This window comes from Oncorhynchus mykiss, chromosome 1 (assembly GCF_013265735.2).
Source record: "Oncorhynchus mykiss isolate Arlee chromosome 1, USDA_OmykA_1.1, whole genome shotgun sequence".
NCBI classification, from domain to species: Eukaryota; Metazoa; Chordata; class Actinopteri; order Salmoniformes; family Salmonidae; genus Oncorhynchus; species Oncorhynchus mykiss.
In genome coordinates, this window is record NC_048565.1 from 47,995,189 (window position 1) to 48,015,071 (window position 19,883).

The 19,883-nt window shown below is 45.1% G+C and overlaps 1 protein-coding gene across 3 annotated transcripts in view; it reads left to right on the top strand.

The window, feature by feature from the left end:
* The window catches only part of LOC110524199 (retinoblastoma-like protein 2), a 30,301-nt gene extending 12,143 nt beyond the window's left edge, over positions 1 to 18,158 (top strand). The window contains exons 10-22 of one of the 3 annotated variants that reach the window (XM_036979097.1): positions 484 to 700; positions 1,512 to 1,649; positions 4,395 to 4,559; positions 4,755 to 4,866; positions 5,012 to 5,263; positions 5,432 to 5,475; positions 5,593 to 5,694; positions 6,739 to 6,915; positions 7,391 to 7,462; positions 16,330 to 16,429; positions 16,557 to 16,813; positions 17,137 to 17,316; positions 17,480 to 18,158. In XM_036979097.1, coding sequence (XP_036834992.1) covers positions 484 to 700; positions 1,512 to 1,649; positions 4,395 to 4,559; positions 4,755 to 4,866; positions 5,012 to 5,263; positions 5,432 to 5,475; positions 5,593 to 5,694; positions 6,739 to 6,915; positions 7,391 to 7,462; positions 16,330 to 16,429; positions 16,557 to 16,813; positions 17,137 to 17,316; positions 17,480 to 17,647 — 1,984 coding nt within the window. In that variant the 3' untranslated portion in view covers positions 17,648 to 18,158. Of the gene's footprint in view, positions 1 to 483; positions 701 to 1,511; positions 1,650 to 4,394; positions 4,560 to 4,754; positions 4,867 to 5,011; positions 5,264 to 5,431; positions 5,695 to 6,738; positions 6,916 to 7,390; positions 7,463 to 16,329; positions 16,430 to 16,556; positions 16,814 to 17,136; positions 17,317 to 17,479 lie in introns of all 3 variants that reach the window. The other 2 variants (XM_021603625.2, XM_021603636.2) reach the window with 2 other exon arrangements.
* The last annotated feature ends 1,725 nt before the right edge of the window (positions 18,159 to 19,883 follow it).

A 19,883-nucleotide genomic window follows, 5' to 3' on the forward strand; every position in this document is an offset into this window, starting at 1 on the left:
CTGTCTGGTCAAAAATAATATGACATGTCATACTCTTTTTGGCCAGATGGCATCAGATACATGAGCTACACATACAAAGACAGAGGGGCGCTGTTTGCCCCTGCTCGTATTGTATTCTTCCTCCGGTGAGATTGATGAGTCTTGCTGAAGGTGTGCATCTTTGTCAAAATTATCAATATATTCAGAGACAACCTAACTCAAAATCTCTGGGGGGGGGCCACTTGGGTGGCCAGTCAGATTCCACATTCTCTGTGTGTGTGAACCACATACAGATTGTTATTATTTAGTGTTTTATGTATTGGAAAGGCCTTACCTTTTCAAATACTCACCCATCCTTATATTGTTACCACACGGAAGAGTTCAGTTGTCTATTTTCATTTCAGGTTGTTAGTATTTGAGCCATGAAAGGTGTTATAACAGTTTTGGGGTGTAAGTATGAGTTTGGAGGGTGATTTATCAGTAACTGTCTCTGTCTTGTTCCAGGGCGTGTGCCAGAGACCCAAGTGAGACCATCTCCACTAGGCTGAAGGACATGTGCCAGGTCTTTTGTCAGCACTTTGAGGGCAAAGGGGAGGAGAACGCAGGACTGGGGAAAGACATTGCAGTGAAGTACTTCCGCCTGGCGGAGGCGCTCTACTATAAAACCCTGGAGGCCGTCATTGACCAGGAGAAGGAGAGACTGGGCGACACGGACCTCTCTGTGAGTCCCACCTGCACTGCCCTGCTAGCTCAGCTCAGTTTGCTGTAGCTAACTAGAAATTGCACACACATTTCCCATTCACGTCAAAGCATGATTTATGCAAAGGTCCAAGTTACGGTATTGTATTTTCAGAGTGTACAAAACATTGGGAACACCTGCTCTTTCCATGACAGACTGACCAGTTGAATCCAGGGGAAAGCTATGATCCCTTATTGATGTCACCTGTTAAATCCACTTCATTCAGTGTAGATGAAGGTGAGGAGATGGGTAAAATAAGGATTTTTAAGCCTTGAGACAATTGAGACATGGATTGTGTATGTGTGCCATTCAGAGGGGGAATGAGCAAGACAAAATATTTAAGTGCCCTTGAATGGGGTATAGTAGTAGGTGCCAGGCGCACCGGTATGAGTATGTCAAGAACTGCAACGCTGCTGAGTTTTTCACACTCAACAGTTTCCTGAGTGTATCATGAATGGTCCACCACCCAAAGGACAACCAGCCAACTTGACACAACTGTGGGAAGCATTGGAGCCAACATGGGCCAGCATCCCTGTGGAGCGCTTTAGACACCTTGTAGAGTCCATACCCAGACGAATTGAGGCTGTTCACAAGGCAAAACGGGGTGCAACTCAATATTTGGAAGGTGTTCCTAATGTTTTGTACACAGCATATGTTTAAATTGGGCTCTATGTTGAGATATTGCATGTTATGACACTTTCATCTCTGCCAGTCCTGCTTGTAAAATATGGAAAATAATTTGTTCTCTATGGTGGATGAGCAATAAACCCTTTGTTCTGTTGTGTGTCCTTAGGGTATTCTGGAGCAGGATGTGTTCCAGCGCTCTCTGCTGGCCTGCTGTCTAGAGATTGTCATCTTCTCCTACCGACCCCCCGGGGACTTCCCACGAGTCATACACATCTTCCAGCTCCCCGCATACCACTTCTACAAGGTACATGCTTGTACTTATATCTGTATTATGGGTTTGTATGTGTGATTGTCCTAGTCACGAGTGTGTGTGTTAGTCACGAGTGTGTTTTATTTATTTGATTTATTTCACCTTTATTTAACCATGTAGGCTAGTTGAGAACAAGTTCTCACTTGGAACTGCGACCTGGCCAAGATAAAGCATAGCAATTCGACACGTACAACAACACAGAGTTACACATGGAATAAACAAAACATAGTCAATAATACAGTAGAACAAAAGAAAACAAAATGTCTATATACAGTGAGTGTAAATGAGGTAAGATAAGGAGGTAAGGCAATAAATAGGCCATGGTGGCGAAGTAATTACAATATAGCAATTAAACACTGGAACGGTAGATGTGCAGAAGATGAATGTGCAAGTAGAGATACTGGGGTGCAAAGGAGCAAGATAAATAAATAAATACTGTATGGGGATGAGGTAGGTAGATAGATGGGCTGTTTAAAGATGGACTATGTACAGGTGCAGTGATCTGTGAGCTGCTCTGACAGCTGGTGCTTAAAGCTAGTGAGGGAGATATGAGTCTCCAGCTTCAGAGATTTTTGCAGTTCGTTCCAGTCATTGGCAGCAGAGAACTGGAAGGAAAGACGACCAAAGGAGGAATTGGCTTTGGGGGTGACCAGTGAGATATACCTGCTGGAGCGCGTGCTATGAGTGGGTGCTGCTATGGTGAACAGTAAGCTGAGAATAGGTGGGGCATTACCTCGCAGAGACTTGTAGATAAGCTGCAGCCAGTGGGTTTGGCGACGAGTATGAAGCGAGGGCCAACCAACGAGAGCGAACAGGTCGCAATGGTGGGTAGTGTATGGGGCTTTGGTGACAAAACTGATGGCACTGTGATAGACTGCATCCAGTTTGTTGAGTAGAGTGTTGGAGGCTATTTTATAGATGACATCACCGAAGGATTGGTAGGATGGTCAGTTTTACGAGGGTATGTTTGGCAGCATGAGTGAAGGATGCTTTGTTGTGATGTAGGAAGCCGATTCTAGATTTAATTTTGGATTGGAGATGCTTAATGTGAGTCTGGAAGGAGAGTTTACAGTCTAACCAGACACCTAGGTATTTGTAGTTGTCCACGTATTCTAAGTCAGAGCTGTCCAGAGTAGTGATGCTGGACGGGCGAGCAGGTGCAGGCAGTGATCGGTTGAATAGCATGCATTTAGTTGTACTTGCATTTAAGAGCAGTTGGAGGCTACGGAAGGAGAGTTGTATGGCATTGAAGCTTGTCTGGAGGTTAGTTAACACCGTGTCCAAAGAGGGGCCAGAAGTATACAGAATGGTGTCGTCTGCGTAGAGGTGTATCAGAGAATCACCAGCAGCAAGAGCAACATCATTGATGTATACAGAGAAGAGAGTCGGCTCGAGGATTGAACCCTGTGGCACCCCCATAGAGACTGCCAGAGGTCTGGACAACAGGCCCTCCGATTTGACACACTGAACTCTGTCTGAGAAGTCGTTGGTAAACCAGGCGAGGCAATCATTTGAGAAACCAAGGCTGTCGAGTCTGCCAATAAGAATGTGGTGATTGACAGAGTCAAAAGCCTTGGCCAGGTCGATGAATACGGCTGCACAGTAATGTCTCTTATCGATGGCGGTTATGATGTCGTTTAGAACCTTGAGCGTGGCTGAGGTGCACCCATGACCAGCTCTGAAACCAGATTGCATAGCGGAGAAGGTATGGTGGGATTCGAAATGGTTTGTTAACTTGGCCTTCGAAGACCTTAGAAAGACAGGGTAGGATAGATATAGGTCTGTAGCAGTTTTGGTCTAGCGTGTCACCCCTTTTGAAGAGTTGGATGACCGCAGCAGCTTTCCAATCTTTAGGAATCTCAGACGATACGAAAGAGAGGTTGAACAGGCTAGTAATAGGGGTTGCAACAATTTCGGGCAGATAATTTTAGAAAGAGAGGGTCCAGATTGTCTAGCCCGGCTGATTTGTAGGGGTCCAGATTTTCTTTCAGAACATCAGCTATCTGGATTTGGGTGAAGGAGAAATGGTGGGGGCTTTGGCGGACTGCTATGGAGGGTGCCGGGCAGTTGACCGGGGTAGGGGTAGCCAGGTGGAAAGTATGGCCAGCCGTAGAGAAATGCTTATTGAAATTCTCAATTATAGTGGATTTATCTGTGGTGACAGTGTTTCCTTGTCTCAGAGCAGTGGGCAGCTGGGAGGAGGTATTCTTATTCTCCATGGACTTTGCAGTGTCCCAGAACTTTTTTGAGTTAGTACTACAGGAAGCAAATTTCTGTTTGAAAAAGCTAGCCTTAGCTTTCCTGACTGCCTGTGTATATTTGTTCCTAACTTCCCTGAAAAGTTGCATATCACAGGGGCTATTCGATGCTAATGCAGAACGCCACAGGATGTTTTTGTGCTGGTCAAGGGCAGACAGGTCTGGAGTGAACCAAGGACTATATCTATTTCTAGTTCTACATTTTTTGAACAGGGCATGCTTATTTAAGATGGTGAGGAAGGCACTTTTAATGTCATTCCAGGATATCCCGGCCTGGTCGATTAGAAAGGCCTGCTTGCAGAAGTCTTTTAGGGAGCGCTTGACAGTGATGAGGGGTGGTCGTTTGGTCACAGACCCATTACGGATGCAGGCTATGTGTGCGACTAGACAGTATGTAACTTTCTCCCCTTTTTGTCTGTGTGTGTTTGTGCATGCGTGCTTCCGTGCGTGCGTTCATGCATATCTGTGTAATATATCTCAGGTGATTGAGGTGCTGGTACGGGCAGAGCAGGGCTTGTTCAGGGAGGTAGTGAAGCATCTCAACCAGGTGGAGGAGCAGGTCCTGGAGAGCCTGGCCTGGAGGGGGGGATCCCCGCTGTGGGACAGCGTCAGGGAGGCCAAGAACCAGCCACCAGCTTGCCAGGAGGTAGGACATCCACAGCACCCCTCCTTATCCCTACCCTACTCATCACATGCACAGCTAAGAAAATGGTGCCAAGTTTCACTTCTCGCACACATGCCGAATCATTTGGCCCCAAAGTAACTCTGAAATCAATGTCTTGAAAAAGGTGGACTGGACGGAAATCAGAACAAAATAACAATCTTTCTCATTGATGTTCAGGTGATGCCACCGCAGCACCTGGAGGATGGGAACGGAGACAGCAGTGCTGGCAGTGCCCCTCTCTTCCCTAACAACCATGGCACTGACCTAAGCACCAACAGTGGTGGGAAAGGTTAGTCATTTAGCTTGTTAGCTAGTCAGGAGGTCAATTTGTCTATCAGTTGTGCAATAACTCATTCAAATAGTCAGCCAGTCAACAGGTTGTAGTCAGTTGGTTACCTCCTCCCTCCCCCTCTCCTCTCCCCACTTCGCCCCAGGTGTTTCTCCCTCTCCCACCACCCTGTTGGACCGCTACAGCTCCCCGCCCACGGGCTCGGCCAGGAGACGGCTGTTTGTGGACGCTTCCTTCGATACCCCATCGGACCCCTCCTCCACCACCACCACCACCACCGTCAGGACCTCCCAGGCCATCGTCACCACCACCATCCCTGCCGGACAGACAGTGGTCACTATGGCAACGGCCACGGTTACCGCTAACAACGGACAGACGGTCACCATACCTGTGCAAGGTGACGTTTGCAGATTCATTACTGTACAGTATGACATTATGGTTTTCTGTACACCTTTGCCCCTACTGCCAAATGATACTGTATATGACTCCTATATGCATTGTATAGTGGGGTTTCTGACTGATGCAGGTTATTAATGAGAAATCTCATGCCCTCTGACCTCTGCAGGAATAGCCAATGAGAATGGGGGCATCACCTTCATCCCTGTCCAGGTGAGTGTGACGGGACAAGGCACGGCCATGCTCCAGCCCCTGTCTGCCCAGTCCCTGACTGGCACTTTGACCAGCCAACCACAGACCACCACCACCCTGAACAGTCCTGCCCCACAGGGCAGCCCCGCCACCAGTAAACCAATCAAGAAGCTGGCAGCCCAGGTCCCGTCTACTAACAAGCCTCAGAAAAAGGGTTCCCTCTCGCTGTTCTTCCGCAAGGTAAGGGCACACAAACATAATCTCCATTTGTCACTGAATTTAAAGGGATAGTTCAGGCACGTTAGAAATATAACTAATCTCATCTTTTGGATAGGGAGGAAGTATACTGAACAAAAATATAAACGCAACATGTCAAATGTTGGTCCCATGTTTCAAGAGCTGGAATAAAAGGTCCCAGAAATGTTCCATACGCACAGAAAGCTTATTTCTCTCAGATTTTGTGCACAAATTTGTTTAAATCCCTGTTAGTGAGCATTTCTCCTTTGCCAAGATAATCCATTCACCTGACAGGTGTGGCATATCAAGAAGCTGATTAAACAGCATGATCGTTACACATGTGCACCTTGTGCTGAGTTTTGTCACAACACAATGCCACAGATGTCTCAAGTTGAGGGAGCATGCAATTGACATGCTGACTGCAGGAATGTCCACCAGAGCTGTTGCCCGAATTTAATGTTCATTTCTCTACCACAAGCCGCCTCCAACAGTGTTTTAGAGAATTTGGCAGTACGTCCAACTGACCTCACAACTGCAGACCCCATGTAACCACGCCAGCCCAGGACCTCTACGTCCGGCTTCTTCGCCTGCAGGATCGTCGACAGCTGATGATACTGAGGAGTATTTCTGTCTGTAATAAAACCCTTTTGTGGGTTAAAACGTATTCTGATTGGCTGGGCCTGGCTCCCAAGTGGGTGTGCCTATTCCCTCCCAGGCCCCCCTATGGCTGCACCCCTTTCCAGTCATGTGAAATCCATATATTAGGGCCCAATTAATTTATTTCAATTGACTGATTTCCTTATGTGAACTGTAACTCAGTAAAATCTTTGAAAATGTTGCATGTTGCGTTTACATTTTTTGTTCAGAATAGTTTAAATCCATCCTAGTATTCTGTTTCTGCCCTCTGTGCCATATGCGGCCAGTTTCAACCCTACCTTTTAAGAACCCCACAACTGTAGCATTTCATACCATGAATGATGGATTTTTGCTCGAGTTTAAAGACTTAAACCCTGGTACTGTTTTGTGCCTGCTCTGTACCACCAACAGGTGTACCACATGGCCAGTGTGCGTCTGAGAGACTTGTGTGCCAAGCTGGACATCTCTAGTGAGCTGAGGAGGAAGATCTGGACGTGTTTTGAGTATTCCCTGGTGCAATGCACAGAGCTCATGATGGACCGACACCTAGACCAGCTCCTCATGTGTGCAGTTTACGTCATGACCAAGGTAGGGTTAGAGTGTGTGTGTGGGGGGGGATGTCAGTCCCTCCAGGATTTCATCGAACTTTGTTTGTGATCGTTGCGGGCCAAAATGCTTGATTTTGCTGCGGCAATGTGAAAGGATTTTGTCACGAAAATGCACTGACGAGGGAAACATTTGTTGACGTGTTGCTTGATTGAACCATTTATGCGATAAAAGTGTTGTGATTGGTTAAAATTGCGAGCCCTCTTTTTGTAGTGTGGTGATCCGACAGTTATATGCGATAATATTGCGATGATTTGACTGTTTTATGTAGTAATAGTGTGGCGATTGGTCAAAATTGAGCAGAATTGCAAAATCCTGGACGGATTGTGATTGTTTGTGTGGGAAGCGGGATATGGATGTGCGTGCGTGCGTGCATGGTGTTTATAAACTGTGGGTGTGTAAGGTCGCAGGAAGTGTGTGTAGCATGCTGTGTATATGTGTTTCTACTGTTGTGCAGGTGACCAAAGAGGACAAGTCTTTCCAGAACATCATGAAGTGCTACCGCTCTCAGCCCCAGGCCAGCAGCAGCGTGAGTATTGTTAGTAGGGCCTTATGCAATGATGTACAGTGCATTCGGAAAGTATTCAGACACGTATGTGTGTATATATACGTACCAGTCAAAAGGTTGGACACACCTACTCATTCATCCCCTCTGACGAATAATGGCGCCGGAGGGAATGGCTGCCTAACTAACTGTGCTATTTAAAAAAAATAATAATAATTGTTGTCTTGTTTGTAACTTTTTTTTAAATTATTATTTTGTACATAATGTTGCTGCTACCGTCTTCTATGACCGAAATGAGCTTCTGGACATTAGAACAGCGATTACTCACCTCGAACTGGACAAAGATTTTTTCTTTAATGAGTCCGACGCGAAGGATATACTGCTTTCTCAAGACCAGACCCAAACTCCCGACATTTGCGTGAAGAAAAGATGGAGAAAAGGGGGGCAGAGGTCGGGCTGCCTTCTGATAATTCGTAGGCAAGTGACTAAACTTCCGCTACCGTCTGTACTTTTGGCCAACGTGCAATCGCTGGAAAATAAAATGGATGATCTACGATTTAAGAATATCCTACCAACGGGACATAAACTGTAATATCTTATGTTTCACCGAGTTGTGGCTGAACGACGACACAAATACTATAGAGCTGGCTGGGTATTCCTAACAGCGGCAGGACTGAGAAGCTACGTCTAGTAAGACGAGGGGCAGGGGTGTGTGTCTGTTTGTAAATATCAGCTGGTGTGCGATTTCTAATATTAAAGAAGTCTCCAGGTATTACACGCCTGAGGTAGAGTACCTCATGATAAGCTGTAGACCACACTAGCAAGAGACTTCTCATCTATATTATTCATAGCTGTCTATTTACCACCACAAACCGATGCTGGCACTAAGACCGCGCTCAACGAGCTGTATAAGGCCATAAGCAAACAGGCGCTCCTAGTGGCTGGGGACCTTAATGCAGGCAAACTTATCCATTTTACCAAATTTCTACCAGCATGTCACGTGCAACCAGAGGGGGAAAAAAACTCTAAACCACCATTGTTCCACACACAGAGACGCATACAAAGCTCTCCCTCGCCCTCCTTTTGGCAAATCTGAACATAATTATATCCTTCTGATTCCTGCTTACAAGCAAAAACTAAAACAGGGAGTACCAGTGACTCTCTCAATACGGAAGTGGTCAGATGACGCAGATGCTACAGGACTGTTTTGCTAGCACAGACTGGAATATCTTCCGGGATTCATCCAATGGCTTTGAGGAGTATACCACCTCAGTCACCGGCTTCATCAATAAGTGCATCGACAATGTCGTCCCAACAGTGACCGTACGTACATATCCTAACCAGAAGCCATGGATTACAGGCAACATCCGCTTCGAGCTAAAGGCTAGTGTGGGACACTAATCCCGCTACGCCCTCAGACAAGGAACGGGACACTAATCAGGGCGCTTATAGGAAATCCCGTTACGCCCTCAGACGAACTATCAAACAGGCAAATCACCAATACATTGAATCCTACTACACCGGCTCTGACGCTCGGCGGATGTGGCAGGGCTTGAAAACTATTACAGACTACAATGGGAAACCCAGCCACGAGCTGCCCAGTGACAGAAGTCTACCAGATGAGCTAAATTGCCTTTTTAGCTCGCTTTGAGGCAAGCAACACTGAACCATACATGAGAGCACCAGCCGTTCCGGACAATTGTGTGATCACGCTCTCGATAGTAGATGAGAGCAAGACGTTTTAAATAGGTCAACATTCACAAAGTCGCAGGGCCAGACTGATTACTAGGACGTGTAGTCAAAGCATGCGCGGACCAACTGGCAAGTGTCTTCACTGACATTTTCAATCTCTCCCTGACTGAGTCTGTAATACCTACATGTTTCAAGCAGATCACTATAGTCCATGTGCCGAAGGAAGCGTTGATAGCCATGAAGTGCTTTGAAAGGCTGGTCATGGCTCACATCAACACCCTAGGAAACCCTAGACCCACTCCAATTCGCATACCACCCCAACAGATCCACAGATGAGGCAATCTCAATCGCATTCCACACTGCCCTTTCCCACCTGGACAAAACAAACACCTATGTGAGAATGCTGTTCATTGACTACAGATCAGTGTTCAACACCATAGTGCCCACAAAGCTCATCACTAAGCTAAGGAACATGGGACTAATCACCTCTGTAACGGGATCTTCGACTTCCTGACGGCCCGCCCCCAGGTGGTAAGGGTAGGCAACAACCCATCTGCCACGCTGATCCTGAACACTGGGGCCCCTCAGGGGTCCGTGCTTTGTCCCCTCCTGTACTCCCTGTTCCACCATGGCCAAACACGACTCCAACACCATCATTAAGTTTGCCGACGACACAACAGTGGTCACCTGATCACCGACAATGATGAGACAGCCTATACGGGGAGGTCAGAGACCTGACAGTGTGGTGCCAGGACAACAACCTCTCCCTCAATATGATCAAGACAGAGGAGCTGGAAAAGGAAACAGGAAAAGGCGGGCCAAACAAGCCCCCATTATCATTGATGGGGCTGTAGTGGAGCGGGTCGAGAGTTTCAAGTTCCTTGGTGTCCACATCACCAATGAACTATCATGGTCCAAAGGTGAAGAGGGCACGAGAACACCTTTTACCCCTCAGAAGACTGAAAATATTTGGCATGGGTCCCCAGATCCTCCAAAATATCTACAGCTGCACCATCAAGAGCATCCTGACCGGTTGCATCCCCTCCTGGTATGGCATCTGCTCTGCATCTGACCATACATAGGGTGCTACAGAGGCTAGTGCCTACGGCCCAATACATCACTGGGGCCAAGCTTCCTACAATCCAGGACCTCTATACTAGGCGGTGTCAGAGGAAGGCCCAAAAAATTATCAAAGACTCCAGTCACCCTGGTCATAGACTCCTTAACAGATTCTACCCCAAGGCATTACACCGCTGAACAATTACTCAAATGGCCACCCGGACTATTTACATTGACACGCCCCCCCCTCCCTTTGTTTTTACACTGCTGCTACTTGCTGTTTATTATCTATGCATAGTCACTTTACCCCTACCTACATGTACAAAATAACTTGACTAACCTGTACCCCCGCACATTGACTCGGTACCGGTACCCCCTGTATATAGCCTCGTTATTTTGTAGTACTTTTTATTTTTACTTTATTTAGTAAATATTTTCTTACTTTAGTTTATTTAGTAAATATTTTCTTACTTTAGTTTATTTAGTAAATCTTTTCTTACTTTAGTTTATTTAGTAAATCTTTTCTTAACTTTTTCTTGAACTGCATTGTTGGTTAAGGGATTGCAAGTAAGCATTTCACTGTTTTATTTGGAGCATGTGACAAATATCATGGGATTTGATTTGACGTGTTCTTTATTAGTACTATTTTCTACATTGTAGAATAGTAGTGAAGACATCAAAACTATTAAATAACACACATGGAATCATGTAGTAACCAAATCGAAATATATTTTCTATTTTAGATCCTTCAAAGTAGCCACCCTTTGCCTTGATGACAGCTTTGCACACTCTTGGCATTCTCTCAACCTGCATCATGAGGTAGTCACTTGGATTGCATTTCAATTAACAGATGTTCCTTGTTAAAAGTTAATTTGTGGAATTTCTTTCCTTCTTAATGCTTTTGAGCCAATCAGTTGTTGTGATAAGGTAGGGGTGGTATACAGAAGATGGTCTTTTACCAAATAGGGCTAAGTCCATATTATGGCAAGAACAGTTCAACAACATGTTTTTGGTTACTACATGATTCAATGTGTTATTTCATAGTTTTGATGTGTTTACTATTATTCTACAATTTAGAACACAGTAAAAGTAAAGTAAAAAACCCTTGAATGAGTAGGTGTCCAAACTTTATATATACAGTGCCTTGCGAAAGTATTCGGCCCCCTTGAACTTTGCGACCTTTTGCCACATTTCAGGCTTCAAACATAAAGATATAAAACTTTATTTTTTTGTTAAGAATCAATAACAAGTGGGACACAATCATGAAGTGGAACGACATTTATTGGATATTTCAAACTTTTTTAACAAATCAAAAACTGAAAAATTGGGCGTGCAAAATTATTCAGCCCCTTTACTTTCAGTGCAGCAAACTCTCTCCAGAAGTTCAGTGAGGATCTCTGAATGATCCAATGTTGACCTAAATGACTAATGATGATAAATACAATCCACCTGTGTGTAATCAAGTCTCCGTATAAATGCACCTGCACTGTGATAGTCTCAGAGGTCCGTTAAAAGTGCAGAGAGCATCATGAAGAACAAGAAACACACCAGGCAGGTCCGAGATACTGTTGTGAAGAAGTTTAAAGCCGGATTTGGATACAAAAAGATTTCCCAAGCTTTAAACATCCCAAGGAGCACTGTGCAAGCGATAATATTGAAATGGAAGGAGTATCAGACCACTGCAAATCTACCAAGACCTGGCCGTCCCTCTAAACTTTCAGCTCATACAAGGAGAAGACTGATCAGAGATGCAGCCAAGAGTCCCATGATCACTCTGGATGAACTGCAGAGATCTACAGCTGAGGTGGGAGACTCTGTCCATAGGACAACAATCAGTCATATATTGCACAAATCTGGCCTTTATGGAAGAGTGGCAAGAAGAAAGCCATTTCTTAAAGATATCCATAAAAATTGTCGTTTAAAGTTTGCCACAAGCCACCTGGGAGACACACCAAACATGTGGAAGAAGGTGCTCTGGTCAGATGAAACCAAAATTGAACTTTTTGGCAATAATGCAAAACGTTATGTTTGGCGTAAAAGCAACACAGCTCATCACCCTGAACACACCATACCCACTGTCAAACATGGTGGTGGCAGCATCATGGTTTGGGCCTGCTTTTCTTCAGCAGGGACAGGGAAAATGGTTAAAATTGATGGGAAGATGGATGGAGCCAAATACAGGACCATTCTGGAAGAAAGCCTGATGGAGTCTGCAAAAGACCTGAGACTGGGACAGAGATTTGTCTTCCAACAAGACAATGATCCAAAACATAAAGCAAGATCTACAATGGAATGGTTCAAAAATAAACATATCCAGGTGTTAGAATGGCCAAGTCAAAGTCCAGACCTGAATCCAATCGAGAATCTGTGGAAAGAACTGAAAACTGCTGTTCACAAATGCTCTCCATCCAACCTCACTGAGCTCGAGGTGTTTTGCAAGGAGGAATGGGAAAGAATTTCAGTCTCTCGATGTGCAAAACTTATAGAGACATACCCCAAGCGACTTACAGCTGTAATCGCAGCAAAAGGTGGCGCTACAAAGTATTAACTTAAGGGGGCTGAATAATTTTGCACGCCCAATTTTTCAGTTTTTGATTTGTTAAAAAAGTTTGAAATATCCAATAAATGTCGTTCCACTTCATGATTGTGTCCCACTTGTTGTTGATTCGTCACAAAAAAATACAGTTTTATATCTTTATGTTTGAAGCCTGAAATGTGGCAAAAGGTCGCAAAGTTCAAGGGGGCCGAATACTTTCGCAAGGCACTGTATATATATGTGTGTGTTTACCTCACATATAATTTAAAAGTATGTATTAAGGTGTCTGTAATAGAATGAACTTGGCAAAAACAAATGTAGACATTAATAAAGGCAGTTCTATAGCTTCCAAAATATTTTTGACAATGGTGTGGGAGTGGCAAGATGGAGGTGTTTTGGCATCAACACAGCACCCCCTATCAGTCATCTAGTGTATAACTCTTATGGCGAGGGCCAGGAGATTTTCCTGACCTGACCAGGAAAAACTTCAAGCCCTAGTTTGAGGCTATAGTACTGTGACAGCGTCACTGTTTCTTCCCCCTTTGGACACTGGCTTATGTTCACAAATAGTGCTAATGCTGTCAAGGAACCACTCAGAGGTAGCACCACAGGTCCCAAAGTTGTGTGGCATTTTTTTGTTATATCTAGGGCCCTTGGTTTTTCCTGATCTGGTAACCTAACCAGGTAGAACTCTGGACCTTACACGTGATTAATCTGTTGTAAATTTTTTTACTACGGGCTTTGATGGATCAGAGTTTTTCTATTAAGGTCACATGGTTTTAAAAATACTCCTGGAACAACTCCTGGCCTCGGAGTTGATGAAAACCCTGTCAAACTGCAGCAACCTTGAACCTGTTCATATGAATTATATTTCAAAGAAGGACAAGGGGGGGGGGGGTTCTTATATGCAGACAGTGAAAACAACATGATTGGAAAATAAAACAGTGCTGAGCTTGCTTTATGCAGGTTTGCATCGTAAATCCTGCCCTATGCAACTGTAGGCCAAGTAAGAAATGTTCTCAGACTGTCATAGTAGGCTAGGCGATAGACCATTTTCCAGTACACGACACACTGACGTCCCAAACTCCTGCGCACAACTCTTGGTGGCAGTAAGAAAGCCATCGCCATCTGTGCCCATTCAACATAGCCTAGATTTAAGTTTTTATTACTTCTCATACACTTACAATGATGTTTTGATTCTTGCTTGAACAGTCGCTAAGATTATACACTGCTCAAAAAAATAAAGGGAACACTAAAATAACACATCCTAGATCTGAATGAATGAAATATTCTTATTAAATACTTTTTTCTTTACATAGTTGAATGTGCTGACAACAAAATCACAAATTATCAATGGAAATCAAATTTATCAACCCATGGAGGTCTGGATTTGGAGTCACACTCAAAATTAAAGTGGAAAACCACACTACAGGCTGATCCAACTTTGATGTAATGTCCTTTAAAACAAGTCCAAATGAGGCTCAGTAGTGTGTGTGGCCTCCACGTGCCTGTATGACCTCCCTACAATGCCTGGGCATGCTCCTGATGAGGAGCATGCCCAGGACAGTCTGGACAGTCTGTGGTGCAGTCTGTGGTGCAACTTGGCGTTGGTGGATGGAGCGAGACATGATGTCCCAGATGTGCTCAATTGGATTCAGGTCTGGGTAACGGGTGGGCCAGTCCATAGCATCAATGCCTTCCTCTTGCAAGAACTGCTGACACACTCCAGCCACATGAGGTCTAGCATTGTCTTGCATTAGGAGGAACCCAGGGCCAACCACACCAGCATATGATCTCACAAGGGGTCTGAGGATCTCATCTCGGTACCTAATGGCAGTCAAGCTACCTCTGGCGAGCACATGGAGGGCTGTGCGGCCCCCCAAAGAAATGCCACCCCACACCATGACTGACCCACCGCCAAACCGGTCATGGTGGAGGATGTTGCAGGCAGCAGAACGTTCTCCATGGCGTCTCCAGACTGTCACGTCTGTCACGTGCTCAGTATGAACCTGCTTTCATCTGTGAAGAGCACAGGGTGCTAGTGGCGAATTTGCCAATCTTGGTGTTCTCTGGCAAATGCCAAATGTCCTGCACGGTGTTGGGCTGTAAGCACAACCCCCACCTGTGGACGTCGAGCCCTCATACCACCCTCATGGAGTCTGTTTCTGACCGTTTGAGCAGACACATGCACATTTGTGGCCTGCTGGAGGTCATTTTGCAGGGCTCTGGCAGTGCTCCTTCTGCTCTTCCTTGCACAAAGGCGGAGGTAGCGGTCCTGCTGCTGGGTTGTTGCCCTCCTACGGCCTCCTCCACGTCTCCTGATGTACTGGCCTGTCTCCTGGTAGCGCCTATATGCTCTGGACACTACGCTGACAGACACAGCAAACCTTCTTGGCACATCTCGCATTGATGTGCCATCCTGGATGAGCTGCACTACCTGAGCCACTTTTGTAGGTTGTAGACTCCGTCTCGTGCTACCACTAGAGTGAACGCACCGCCAGCATTCAAAAGTGACCAAAACATCAGCCAGGAAGCATAGGAACTGAGAAGTGGTCTGTAGTCACTACCTGCAGAACCACTCCTTTATTGGGGGAGTCTTGCTAATTGCCTATAATTTCCACCTGTTGTCTATTCCATTTGCACAACAGCATGTGAAATTGATTGTCAATCAGTGTTGCTTCCTAAGTGGACAGTTTGATTTCACAGAAGTGTGATTGACTTGGAGTTACATTGTCTTGTTTAAGTGTTCCCTTTATTTTTTTGAGCAGTGTAGTTGGTTGTGATCTTTGCAAAATAACTAGTTTGGATGCAGCAGTTGAAAGCTAGAATGCTAATGCTCATTGATATATGCTTAAGCAAAAGCTAGCCAAAGAGCCATTTTACTGGTAGAAGTGTTAAAAAAAAAGAAGTATAATGCAGTTGATTTACAATGATGACACAAATATTATATTAGGCAGGACATTCAATCAAGCCTTAAAATCCAATTATGATCCAAAAGTAGTGTGAAATGCACTCATAATCAACACGTAAATAGAGGCTTCTTTTGCTGGCGTTCTATTAGAACTCCCCCTTGTTCTGCCACCATCTTGCGCGCATCGCCCTCATGCTGGAATGTTTGCAAAAACAGAAAGGGGTCTATGCAGCTGCTGTTGTTAGTAGCCTACAGTTGATTAGACTGAAAAATGGTCTCCTTTCTATGTAATACAGCGTGTAAGATCGCTAATGTTTAGGTGTATAGGCTGCTACATTTATGTAAGAGTTTCTGCTTGTGTCTGTCAGGGGTGATGCTTGCTAAATAAATACCGGAGGAAAGTGGAGAGAGCGCCTTGAGTGTTGTTCCCGGCCCGGCGTGACCTGCGATTTCCATGAATCTGATTGGTCAAGACACGCAAAGAGCCTACAGCAGCACTCCGATGTGAAGGACAGATAAATTGTGTGCAAATGTACAAATCATGAGGCAAATCGGTCCAAAAAACAGCACTTTTCCTCCTTCTTTAATGCTTTGCGTCGATGTATTAAACTGATTGAAAAGTGCAAATTACACCTCACCACCCGTTTTCCGGCAGCCCTGGAACCACTGGTTGTGTGTGATTTTCTTTACCAGGTCTACCGGAGTGTGTTGATCTCTGGGAAGAAGAAACGTCTCTCGGGCAGCAGTGTGGGAAACACACAGAGCTCTCCCACAGACAACAGCCAGAAGCAGGGTAAGAACACACACACACATACACTGTGTTAGAGCTGGGTTACATGTTGAGACGCAAACTCTTTCCTGGACCTCTTCTCCCCTCCCTCGGTATATTTCCCCCCTCCCTCACTCTTTACCCCCTTCAGGGAGTGGAGACAGCAGCCCGGTGCCCATGTGTTCCACCAGCACCCTACCTGCCTCGCAGCCTGGCAGCATTCCATCCACCCCCACCCTGGCCCCCTCCACCTCCTCATCCCTCCCTCCCTCCCAGGAGCAGGATAAGGAGGAGGGAGTGGTGGGGGAGGAGGAGCGAGGAGACCTCATCCACTTCTACAACCGGGTCTACATCAAACAGATGCGTCACTTTGCCCTCCGCTACTCGCCCAGCTCGCCCTCTGCAGGGGTGAGTGAGTGAGGGGGAGGAAGCGGGTGGGGGGAGCTTGGGACGGGGGTTGCAAGGGAGGAAATGAGAGAAAGATAGGAAAGGGAGAGACGAAAGAGGAGAAAAAGTAGGAGTTTTGTTTACAAACTTAGAAGAAAAGAGAATCTCGCACACTGCTCTTGCTAGTATCTTTACAAACTTCACTCATTTCTGCAAACCTATTGGTTAAAAGCAAGAGAGGATAGAGGTAGAGAGTGAGGGATGGAGAGGAAAATGACATTAACAAATTTAATGTATGTTTTGAATAGGTATCTCCCTATGCTCTTATAATGTTTTTGTGACAGGTGCAGTCTCCTCCCCTGTGCCCGTACCCCTCCCTGAGGACCAGCTCCCCTCGCAGGGTCCTCCTGTCCCACAACCACTCGATCTACATCTCCCCCCACAAGACTACTGGAAGCCCCCCCACCCCCTCCACTACTGCACGGGACAAGATCTTCTACTACATCTGCAGCAGCCCATCCAACGTGAGTCACATACTCATGCACACAATGTATGCTGGTTAACGTTGATTTAGCACAGTACTTTTCAAACCCTGACAGTGAGTCTTTAATCATACCATACCTGACGTGTGATTGATGATGAACCCCCCCTGACCTGTGTCTATGATTTCTTTCTCTTTCTGTGCAGCGCCTGGCGGAGATCAACAGTATGATCCGCACCGGGGAGACGCCCTCCAAGAAACGCAGCATGCAGCTTGAGGAAGAGCCATCGCCCAAGAGGGTGTGTCCGGACAACCAGACGGCCCTGCTCCGCAGATTACAGGACGTGGCCAACGACCGTAGCTCCTCCCACTGAGGCAGGACACAACCCCTTCAGACCACACCACAGGCTGAAGTCGCAAGTCACTAGATGGTCATGATAGAAAGGAACATTTTGGCAAGATAATAAATATCAACATTTTATGAGCATATATTTGTTTTTCATTTAGGGGTAAGGACAGGCGTAAGGTTAGGGGGAGGGTTCAGTTGTTAGTGTTCATGGTCAGTGGTTGGTAGTTCTTATGATTTGTGTCTAGAAAGTACCATACTTCTGTCCATGGCCAGATTGTGATGAACCACTCAATTATTTTATCACCATGGCAATAAGACTAGTTGGTTGTTTTAGGAACAAAACCGATGCGTGCGCGATTATGGTGCAGAACAGACGGGGTTGGCTTAATTGTTGACATGTCAACTATATTTCGTCTCCAATGTTTATTGAAAACATATGTACAGTTGAAGTCGGAAGTTTACATACACTTAGGTTGGAGTCATTAGAACTCGTTTTTCAACCACTCCACAAATGTCTTGTTAACAAACTATAGTTTTGGCAACTCGGTTAGGACATCTACTTTGTGCATGACACAAGTAATTTTTCCAACAATTGTTTACAGACAGATTATTTCACTTATAATTCACTGTATCACAATTCCAGTGGGTCAGAAGTTTACATACACTAAGTTGACTGTGCCTTTAAACAGCTTGCAAAATTCCAGAAAATGTCAAAAATTATGTCAGAAGCTTCTGATAGGCTAATTGACATCATTTGAGTCAATTGGAGGTGTACCTGTGGATGTATTTCAAGGCCTACCTTCAAACTCAGTGCCTCTTTGCTTGACATCATGGGAAAATCAAAAGAAATCAGCCAAGACCTCAGATAAGAAAATTGTAGACCTCCACCAGTCTGGTTCATCCTTGGGAGTAATTTCCAAATGCCTGAAGGTACCACGTTCATCTGTACAAGCAATAGTACGCAAGTATAACTCGTTCTGATGCATTCTGTCTCCTAGAGATGAACGTACTTTGGTGCGAAAAGTGCAAATCAATCCCAGAACAGCAGCAAAGGACCTTGTGAAGATGCTGGAGGAAACGGGTACAAAAGTATCTATATCCACAGTAAAACGAGTCCTATATCGACATAACCTGAAAGGCCACTCAGCAAGGAAGAAGCCACTGCTCCAAAACTGCCATTAAAAAAAAAAGACTACGGTTTGCAACTGCACATGTGGACAAAGATCGTACTTTTTGGAAAAATGTCCTCTGGTCTGATGACACAAAAGTAGAACTGTTTGGCCATAATGACCATTGTTATGTTTGGAGGAAAAAGGGGGAGGCTTGCAAGCCAAAGATCAACATCCCAACTATGAAGCACTGGGGTGACAGCATCATGCTGTGGGGGTGCTTTGCTGCAGGAGGGACTGGTGCACTTCACAAAATAGATGGCATCATGAGGAGGAAAAATGATGTATATATATTGAAACAACATCTCAAGACATCAGTCAGGAAGTTAAAACTTGGTCACAAATGGGTCTTCCAAATGGACAATGATCCCAAGCATACTTCCAAAGTTGTGGCAAAATGGCTTAATGTCAACAAATTCAAGGTATTGGAGTGGCCATCACCGAGCCCTGACCTCAATCCTATAGAAAATTTGTGGGCAGAACTGAAAAAGTGTGTGCAAGCAAGGAAGCCTACAAACCTGACTCTGTTACACCAGCTCTGTCAGGAGGAATGGGCCAACATTCACTCAGCTTTTTTGTGGAAGGCTAAATACTAATTGAGTGTATGTAAACTTCTGACCCACTGGGAATGTGATGAAATAAATAAAAGCTGAAATAAATCATTCTCTCTACTATTATTCTGACATTTCACATTCTTAAAATAAAGTGGTGATCCTAACTGACCTAAGACATTGCATTTTTACTAGGATTAAATGTCAGGAATTATGAAAAACTGAGTTTAAATGTATTTGGTTAAGGTGTATGTAAACTTCCCACTTCAACTGTACATTTGCACAATGAGCACTTGTTGTCTCTCAAATGCATTGTTAGTTGTTGGTTACCTAGCTAGTAAATTTTAGCCATAGACACCTCAAAACAAGACATCAAGAACAAATTAAAAGTAGCTGATACAAGCCTCCCACGATTCCCCACACGGCAGCTTCTTGTCATTGTTGCTATCTATCTGGCCATCCAGAATCACAACACCACACAGACATTTTCTTGATATCAGCTAACCCATCTATATATTTCTACACATATCCAGAGTCAAAG